The following is an 8,790-nucleotide window of genomic DNA, read 5'->3' as shown; positions in this document are numbered from 1 at the left end:
AATAGTTGGGTGGTGGTGGGGGCGAAGCAGGGTGGTAACGCAACCCAAGGCCGACACGACAACAGGTTAAAATGAGCGGCCATCACATGCCGTTTTGTTTGTTGGCTGTTCTCAACGACACAAGCAGCACACATGTACACGCATGTGCGCGCACACACACCAAAAGCTGGGAATATCCTTGTCGCTGGAGAGCTTCATGATGAGCTTGTTCATCTTCAACAATGCGCTGGAAAAGCTCTCGATACACGGTGTAGAAGCCCTGACGTATCAGGAAACATGGGAGAAGCACGGTAGAAGTAAGGTCACACCCATGACATTCAAACGCATCAGGTTGAGTTTGAACAGGCACGAGCACAGACCGAACCTGGGGGCTGTCGTCATAACCAGTGAAGGCGGTCGTGGAGAAGTACGGCATCACATCCACACCCTCTGCACCATCGCCGCCGTGTGCTGCAATGTGATGTTGGCAAATGCACAAAACAAAGCTCAGCGTGTTAGAAGACGGGCACAGCACACGCAACGTGTGTGTGGGGGGGGGGTCGCTGTGTGTGTGTGTGTGTGTGTGTGTGTGTGTGTGTGTGTGTGTGTGTGTGTGTGTCTGTGTGTCTGTGTGTGTGTGTGTGTGTGTCTGTGTGTCTGTGTGTGTGTGTGCGTGTGCGTGTGCGTGTGCGTGTGCGTGTGCGTGTGCGTGTGTCTATGTGTCTGTCTGTCTGTGTGTGTGTGTGTGTGTATTACTGTGTGGCTGTGTGTGCGTGGGTGTCTGTCTGTCTGTCTGTCTGTCTGTCTGTCTGTCTGTCTGTCTGTCTGTGTGTGACATTGTCTCAGCCTGTGTCTGTGTCAACTCACTGTCTCACATTCGTGTCACGTCATGTCTGTCTGTCTGTGTGTGTGTATTACTGTGTGTGTGTGTGTGTGTGTGTCTGTGTCTGTGTGTGTGTCTGTGTCTGTGTCCGGATGACAAAGCCGAGCGCTGTGAGGACGAGAGGCGAGGAGGGCAAGCGGCGGCATCCACACCAGGTGGCAAGTGTGCCATCGGAGAATGGCTTCCCGGTGCTTGTCGTACCACGCTCGTTCTTGTGGATCGCTCAGGACGGCATATGCGGCCTGCACGAGCTGAAATTGCTGCGTTGCTTCCTCTTCATTGCCACGATTCTTGTCTGACAATGCAGCACAAAGCACAGGAGTTTGAGAACAGGGGGAACACAGAAGGTTTGCGAAGGCAGAAGGACGAATCACTCCCCTCCCCCATGCGCAGGAGCACGGGCACCTGGGTGAAGCTGCCGCGCCATGCGGCGATAGGCCTTCTTCAACTCATCATCTGTGGCGCTCTGCTCCACACCCAGCACCTGCGTGTTGTGTTGTGTTGTGTTGTGTTGTGTTGTGTTGTGTTGTGTTGTGTTGTGTTGTGTGGTGTTGTGTTGTGTGGTGTTGTGTTGTGTTGTGTTGTGTTGTGTTGTGTTGTGTTGTGTTGTGTTGTGTTGTGTTCATCAGTGATGAGAGACGCTGGAAACGCCACAAAAGGAGAAACACACACACACACACACACACATCAGCTGCACACACACACACACACCACACACACACACACACACACACACACACACACACACACACACACACACACACACACACACACACACACAACCTCGTAATGGCACTTCATCATCGTGGGGGGGGGGGTTTCAACGTGGTGTCAGAAAAATAGGATATCGGGCTAAATATAGTTGTATGAGCGGCCATCAGAGCGCTGTTTGCTTACGGAATTGTGCGAGTTCGCTGTACTCGGGAAGGTAAAGGTCCACGTGCAGATTCCACGCGTGTTGCGATAACGTTAGACAAACTGAATGAAGACTGATGTGAATAATAAGAGCCTCGTGCAAGAGAAGATGAAATCCATGAGCTTTGCAAACCTCATGAAACAGGATTCCCGTCAGCGTGATGTGGATGCAGATGGTATCAAACCAGTGTTGACGTTTGTGTATGTGACTGTGTGATTGTTCAGGCAATCAGTAGTATGGAGCGTTCACGTTCACTGGAGACAACGCACCACATCATTTACGTTTTGTCCATTAGTCACTTCAAAACTTTGGCGGCGTGGCAGAATCAACACTGCAATAGAAAAAAAAAACCAAAGGAACTGGCAGAAGATCAACGAGTGGCCGTGGCTACTCACGGGTGCAGGTCGGGTGCTGCGCTCTCACAACAGGCGCGTTGACATCCACTTCTGTTCCTGCGTATGCGTCTACTCACACTCATGTGCTTGTTTGTCATTTGGTAGCATTAATCTCGGGGGGCCGAAACGTGTGTGCTAAATTGTCGTGGACATGATGTTTGGTGTTCACGTGCTTGCCAGACGAATAACGTCGTAGCCTGGTGCGACGAGGTGTTGACAAGCATGCCATATCTGCTTCATCATGTCATTGTCCTCCCTTCTCCAGTTGCAGCCCGAAGAATTTCATATCGCTCATTTGCCTGTCCTGCGTTGTGGAATGTTCACGTCACATTTTCCTACAACATGTTGCACGTACAGTGTGTCGCATTTGTGTTTGCTCAATGTTCTGCAAATGGTGAGGGACTGCGTGGACCAGCTTCATCAGGTCGTCGCCAAGTATCTTGTGGTGTCATTCCGCGTCGTGCTTCTGCCGCGCTACGGCACCAGCCTCTTTGGCAGCGATACTACCCGCTCCATGGGTGTCTAGGCAGACTACTGTTGACATCACTGTTCCAGTGGCAATGCTTGCTGAGTCAGCAAATTCTCAACTCTCTCTCTTGCCAAGACAATTTCCTACACAACACACAGCACACACAGCACACACAGCACACACTTCACACACAGCACACACACACAAGTCTCCAACAACAGCACCACCACCATGAACTTGCAACAGATTATGAGACCCAGCTCAATTAGCGCAGACGGCATCAAGGTCTTCGCTGGCGCTGAGCAGGATGCCAACCTCTTCTTCATCACCGTCGAGGCCAAGCTCATCGCCGCTGGCATCGACGCTGGCATCATCGCCGAGGGTGGTGCTGACCACCAAGGAGACGGGCAGGCCCCAGCAGCTGCCTCATCGCCGAGCCCAAGCGCCCACGGTGCTTCGGTTCCCCGCACTCGCTCCCGCGCTCAACGCGGCCCTCGCCGCACTGGCGTCCGCCACGACGCGGGGGACCACGACGACGATGACGACGACGAGGGCGATGGCGACGACCACGGCGTTCAGCCATCTTCCTCCTCTTCCTCTCTCCCTGCGTCCGCCACTCCGAGCGGAGGAGCGCACGTGGCGTCCCGAGCCTCTGGCCTGCTGGATCCCCGTGATCCACAGGTTGACGCAGCCATCTTCGCGTTCCTCCTTGGCGTCCTGACGGGACACCCGCTGCAGCTGGCCATCACCGACAACCGTGGCCGCTCCGGTGTGCTTGCGCTGCGCCGCCTCCGCGAGCGCTACATCCGCAGCGGCAAGGACCACGTCAGCCGCCTCAGACAGCAGCTCTCCTCGACCACCTGGTTGCCCACGGACACCGTCGACACGTTCATGTCCCGCATCACGGACATCAACTCGCAGCTCCTCGCTGCCGGCGTGTCCATCCCGGAGGACGACCTGCGCACCCTCGTCCGCAACGAACTCCCCGCAGAGTTTGATGTGGCGATGCGGTTCATGGAGCGCGAGGACCCGCCGCCGTCACTGTCCAAGATGACGGCGGACCTCATCCAGGAAGAGCGACGCCTGCATCGTCCCAAGAAGCGCACGCCTGTGCTCGCCATCGGTGGGCCAGGCTCTGGCTCCTTCGCTGCATCGCCGATGCACGCTGGCACGTCGCCCTCTGACACGAGCGGTGGACCATGCTGTCCACCTGCAGAGCGCGTGACTTGCGCGTTTTGCAGCTTCCGCGGCCACTGCGCGCAGCAGTGCCGCAAGCTGCAGGCGGCCAAGCGCTACCACGTCATCGATGTGCGGCAGATCCTGGCTACGCTTCGCAACCACGGCAACGGCTGTTGAGACACGACAGGTGGTGTGTGTGTGTTTACTGTAGGCAAACGCAACAAACAAGAACACAAGGAGAATGAACAAGCACAGCAAGCTGCTGCCAAATCAACTCGGGCAGCACGCTCAAACAAACACTAGACAAGTGCACACACAGTCAATGACGCTGCCAAGGCGACATGGGCAGCGTGTGCGCGAACACAAACAATCTAAACAATGAGCAGCATGCATACATGCGCGCAGAGCAATGCTAAGCATGGCATGAATGCTTGCAGGCAAGCATACACAACAGACAACACTTCACAACACTGCATGACACGCACACATGGCATTTGCCAAGCATGACGGGCATGCACACACACATGGCACACATGACACACAACTCACGTGTGCAGAAGGAGGAGGAGAGGAGAGGCAGTTGGCACACATGCCAGCAGAGAGAAAGGAATGTTTGTCAACGGAAAAACCACAAAGCAGGTGTTGTTGGCAAACAAGACAAAACCACATGAGAAGGCAAATTAGGAAGGACTCAACACAAAACAGAAACTCACTGACTCTCAACACTCCCCCTCAACTGCCTTCCTCTGCTCCGCCTCAGCCGTCGAGGTTCCCACCAGTCGTGGCAGGTGCTGCTCGAAGGTCTGCTTGTCCAGTGCCTTGGTCAGCGCGTCGGCAACCATCCGCGTGCCGGGACAGTGCTGCAGCACAATGGTTCCGTCGGCGATGAGCTCCCGCACGAAGTGGTGGCGTACCCGGATGTGCTTCGTGCGCGGCTTGGTGACGTGGTCGTTGCCGATGGCGATGGCCGCCTGGTTATCTGTCAGCATCTTGGTGGCTCCAGCCTCGGGCTCGTCGAGGTCCATGAGCAGCTGCCGCAGGAAGACGACGTCCTGCGCTGCTGCGGAGACGGCCATGTACTCGGCCTCGGCGGTGCTCAGCGCAACCGTGGGTTGCAGCCGGCTGCTCCAAGACACAAGACAGCCGTTGATGTAGCAGGTGAAGCCCGTCGTGGAGCGGCCCGTCAGCTGGTCTGTGCCGAAGCTGGCATCGCTGTAGCACACAAGAGAGAGATTTTACAAGCGGCAATGCAGGAAAATTGACGGTGTGGTTTGTGGTTCGGCGAAGGTGGCGGAGTTTGACTTTTACGACGGCTTTGCCGTTGGTTTGTCGTGGGCGCGCGGGATGCCTCGGTCTTCGTCTTGGCGCCAAAGGCGGTACCTCAGGCGCTTGTTGATGCTTGCTATGCTGTCTTCGAGGGTTGACATGGCATTGGTCTTAGTTGCGCGACTCCTGTCACTGTGTAAACGGCCCCCACGTGTGAGGTGTGACCCGGGGGCGAGGCTTGATCTGCATCGCATTGACCCTGGGGCATTCTACCGCTTGTTCCGCGTCAATACTGTGGACGATATGCTTCGGTTGGCGGATGCACTTCGCATCCCAGACACGTACGTTACTCGCCATGGATACAGGTATGCAAATGGTACACCGATACGGATTAGTCGTAGCTGATGGGGCTTAATTGTGCACTTGGTTGTTCAAGGGTTGATCGCTGATGGGAATGTCGTGTGTGGCATCAGGGCCCGTGGCGTGGAGGCGCTGGCACTGTTACTCTACAGACTGGCATACCCTTGTCGGCTCGTGGAGATTCAGATTGCGCTTGTGGCATGGAGTGAAGCAAAGATCTCAAGTGTTATCAACTGCGTCCTGGATGACCTCTTCGCGCGATACAAGAACAAGGTGTGCTGTTCCTGGCCTTGCACGTCATGCATGTCTGTATTGAACTGCTCTGGTCTTACTTGGCCACCTTGTGTTTGTTTGGTACAGATTGCGTTTGATGAAACTATGCTGTCCAAGGAGCGGTGCAAGCTGTATGCTGACACCTTGGAACGAAAGGTTAGTGCGTGTGTGTGCATGCGTGTGTCTGTGTGCATGCGTGTGTCTGTGTGCATGCGTGTGTCTGTGTATGCCTGTGTCTGTGTGCATGCGTGTGTGTGTGTGTGCATGCGTGTGTGCATGCGTGCGTGTGTGTGTGTGTGCGTGTGTGTGTGTGCGTGTGCGTATGTGTGTGTGCATGCGTATGTGTGTGTGCATGCGTATGTGTGTGTGCATGCGTGTGTGCGTGTGTGTGTGCATGCGTGTGTGTGTGCGTGTGCGTATGTGTGTGTGCATGCGTGTGTGCGTGTGCGTGTGCGTATGTGTGTATATCTGTGCGTCTGTGTGCGTCTGTGTGTGTGCGTGCGTGTGTGTGTGCGTGTTTGCTAATGCAAGCTCACCCCCCCCCACTAGGGCTGCCCAGCACCTCCCCACTTCTTCGGTTTCATTGACGGGACCGTGAAGTCTGTTTGTCGTCCTGTTATCTTTGAGGATATCCTCTATACAGGTTACAAACGGACGCACGCCATCAAGTTCCAGGGGGTCATGACCCCCTGTGGACTGATGGCGAGTTTCTTTGGACCGTTCCCAGGGACTCACCACGACGCCAGGATGTACCATGAGTCCCGCGTGGAGGGACACATCAACAGACTTGGTACGTTGTCACGTTGTCAGAGGCTGCTTGTGTCATAGCAACTTGCTAGTGAGGTTGGCGGATGTGCGATCAACGACCTTTGAACTGTCCATCCCATTGTATTGCCTTTGCTCCCGCCTGCAGATGTCCCCGATGGCTATATGCTTTATGGGGACGGTGCGTATCCCTGGGGCCCCAGGCTTCGACGGCCTTTCCGACAGCCGCCCGCAGGAAGTGCAAAGGTGAGGCCCGATGATGTGCACAAAACGTGCACACATACACCACCTTCACTTACATCCTTACTGGCTGCAATCGAACCAAGACAACGTATCCACCTCGCACAGCCACCGAACGCTGTGTTTGCATACTCAATTACTCTCGCGTCTGCACCTATCCATGTGTGGTGGGCGACTTTAGCGACGGCACAACTACTTGATGTCAAAGTTTCGGCAAAGGTGTGTGTGCGCGTGTTTGTGTGTGTGCTCGCGTGTGTTGTCTTGCGTGTGTGAGAGCGTGTGTGTGCGTGGTGAACTCCAGAGCCTCCTATTGTTATGCTCTCGTGCCATTCGTTCAACGACTGACAAAAACATGCATACTTGCTTACATCTGATGCAGTGTGGAATGGGGCTTTGGCAAGCTCTTCACAATCTTTGCGTTCCTTGACTTCGGCAAGAACCTCAAGGTGCTGTGGCAACCTGTCGGTAAACTATGCCTTGTCGCGTGTTTACTCTGCAATTGTCACACCTGTTTGTACGGGTGTGAGACGTCTGACTTCACGGGTCTGGATCCCCCTGAGCTTGAAGAGTATGTGTGATCATGGCCACCTCTGTCTTTGTTTGTCGCTTCTATATGAACGCAGTGTGTGATGTCGATTAGCTCTGCATGCAAATGGTGTATTAAACACGCACAGATGAACTGCCGATCACAGACACACACACACACACACTCACGCACATGCTCACGCGCACACGAATGGGCGTGAAACGGCTGAGAAGGCACACACGCTTCACAAACACACAAGCACGTAAAATGAGAGTTGAAGACACACAGCAGGACAGCGGTCGCTAGATGATGCGGAAGCCTTATGGTGTTCTCTCTTCGCCCGAAGGTGATGGCGGCGGCAAAAGCCTGTCGGTGACCAGTTTGGCATCGCAAGTCTAGCTCGGTTCTGTCTTTTCATGCAAACGCCATCAAGAAAGACGCACGGGGCGGCTATGTGACTCAATAGCAGGTTGTAACAATGCTCTACAAACGCCGCAATGTAATTGCAAGCACCCATCGAACAGACACCACGGATACAATGACAACGAGAACATGCTTACCTCTCTTGCTGTTCCCTTGCGCGCTTGCAATCCTCAAGGAGCGCGTCAAGTGCCCGATGAAATACCTGCGTGTCGTCGATTGACTTGGATCGATGGTTCTTCTTGGGTTTCTTGGGTGTTGGCACGTCATCCACCGACTCAGCGATCCTGCCAGACTGCATGGCCGCGTCGATCATCTCTTGCTCTTCTGCTTGGCGCTGCTCGCGTGCGAGCGTCGTTGCCGATTTGGAGGGGGCCGCACTTGCCTGCTCGATGAACAGTGTTGCGGCCTGCATGACGCCTTCACCAAACGGAGGTGTGTTTGCGGTCCCTGCAAGCAGACAGCAAATGACACACATTGTTGACAGTGATTGAGTGCGTCAAGATTGGCAAGGTTGTACGTAGATCAGAGATGCAAAGGAGGTGGCAAGAAAGCAGGCAAGCACAGCCTACAGAAGACCGTACCTGTTGATGGCTTCTTCTTCAGGTAGTCGCGGACGATGCTGATCACCTCCTGCACAATCCGTCGAACCTTCCTAACAGTCACTGCTCGCATAAAATCAACATCACCCTCGTCCTGCAGCTGCCGGACAAAGCGATTGGTTGTGTTGGCCCATAGTTCTCCCACGCCATAACGACCCTCTCTTTGAGGTACTCCTTCAGCAATTGCAATGTTGATAACGTCGGCCTATGTGTTTGCAGAATGACATGTTCACACCCAACAGTGCAAGCCAAATGAGCTTCACTGAGGCGAATATGCACACACAGGCACACACATACACACACAGGCACACACATACACACACAGGCACACACAGACACGCACAGACGCACACGCAGACAGACACGCACAGACACACACAGACACAGACACAGACACCGATGCACACACAAACAAACAACACACACACACAGGCACACACAGGCACATACCTTGAACTCGTCCGTCCAAGTGACCCGTGCTGAGAGGCGGTGTCGCTCGACTGGCGAAGTGGACGAT

The 8,790-nt window shown here is 54.6% G+C and overlaps 6 protein-coding genes across 6 annotated transcripts in view; 3 read left to right on the top strand and 3 right to left on the bottom strand.

Annotated features, from left to right (window-relative positions):
- PTSG_12963 (uncharacterized protein) overlaps positions 1 to 1,666 on the bottom strand; it is a gene marked incomplete at both ends in the record, with an annotated part of 4,013 nt that extends 2,347 nt beyond the window's left edge. The window contains 5 exons of the mRNA XM_004989246.1: positions 161 to 259; positions 365 to 427; positions 1,015 to 1,157; positions 1,268 to 1,346; positions 1,646 to 1,666. Coding sequence (XP_004989303.1) covers positions 161 to 259; positions 365 to 427; positions 1,015 to 1,157; positions 1,268 to 1,346; positions 1,646 to 1,666 — 405 coding nt within the window. The remainder of the gene's footprint in view (positions 1 to 160; positions 260 to 364; positions 428 to 1,014; positions 1,158 to 1,267; positions 1,347 to 1,645) is intronic.
- Positions 1,667 to 1,886: 220 nt separating this feature from the next.
- On the top strand, positions 1,887 to 2,699 carry PTSG_09939 (uncharacterized protein; the record flags this gene model as incomplete). Its single annotated transcript, XM_004989245.1, has 3 exons — positions 1,887 to 1,953; positions 2,182 to 2,234; positions 2,598 to 2,699. 3 exons carry the CDS (start codon positions 1,887 to 1,889, stop codon positions 2,697 to 2,699), a joined length of 222 nt encoding a protein of 73 aa, XP_004989302.1.
- A 174-nt stretch (positions 2,700 to 2,873) lies between these two features.
- Positions 2,874 to 3,998, top strand: PTSG_09938 (uncharacterized protein; the record flags this gene model as incomplete). The annotated part of the gene is made up of 1 exon (XM_004989244.1): positions 2,874 to 3,998. One exon carries the CDS (start codon positions 2,874 to 2,876, stop codon positions 3,996 to 3,998), a length of 1,125 nt encoding a protein of 374 aa, XP_004989301.1.
- A 542-nt stretch (positions 3,999 to 4,540) lies between these two features.
- On the bottom strand, positions 4,541 to 5,248 carry PTSG_12962 (uncharacterized protein; the record flags this gene model as incomplete). The annotated part of the gene is made up of 2 exons (XM_004989243.1): positions 4,541 to 5,033; positions 5,130 to 5,248. The coding sequence occupies 2 exons, from the start codon at positions 5,246 to 5,248 to the stop codon at positions 4,541 to 4,543; spliced, it is 612 nt and encodes a 203-aa protein (XP_004989300.1).
- A 142-nt stretch (positions 5,249 to 5,390) lies between these two features.
- Positions 5,391 to 7,310, top strand: PTSG_09937 (uncharacterized protein; the record flags this gene model as incomplete). The annotated part of the gene is made up of 7 exons (XM_004989242.1): positions 5,391 to 5,428; positions 5,561 to 5,720; positions 5,808 to 5,876; positions 6,270 to 6,510; positions 6,634 to 6,731; positions 6,907 to 6,944; positions 7,105 to 7,310. The coding sequence occupies 7 exons, from the start codon at positions 5,391 to 5,393 to the stop codon at positions 7,301 to 7,303; spliced, it is 843 nt and encodes a 280-aa protein (XP_004989299.1). The 3' UTR covers positions 7,304 to 7,310.
- A 497-nt stretch (positions 7,311 to 7,807) lies between these two features.
- PTSG_09936 (uncharacterized protein) overlaps positions 7,808 to 8,790 on the bottom strand; it is a gene marked incomplete at both ends in the record, with an annotated part of 4,248 nt that continues 3,265 nt past the window's right edge. Inside the window, 3 exons of the mRNA XM_004989241.1 lie at positions 7,808 to 8,121; positions 8,256 to 8,478; positions 8,724 to 8,752. Of these exons, the coding sequence (XP_004989298.1) occupies positions 7,808 to 8,121; positions 8,256 to 8,478; positions 8,724 to 8,752 (566 nt within the window). The remainder of the gene's footprint in view (positions 8,122 to 8,255; positions 8,479 to 8,723; positions 8,753 to 8,790) is intronic.

This window comes from Salpingoeca rosetta, assembly GCF_000188695.1.
Source record: "Salpingoeca rosetta unplaced genomic scaffold supercont1.30, whole genome shotgun sequence".
Taxonomy (NCBI): domain Eukaryota; class Choanoflagellata; order Craspedida; family Salpingoecidae; genus Salpingoeca; species Salpingoeca rosetta.
This window is presented reverse-complemented; position numbering and strand designations above follow the sequence as displayed.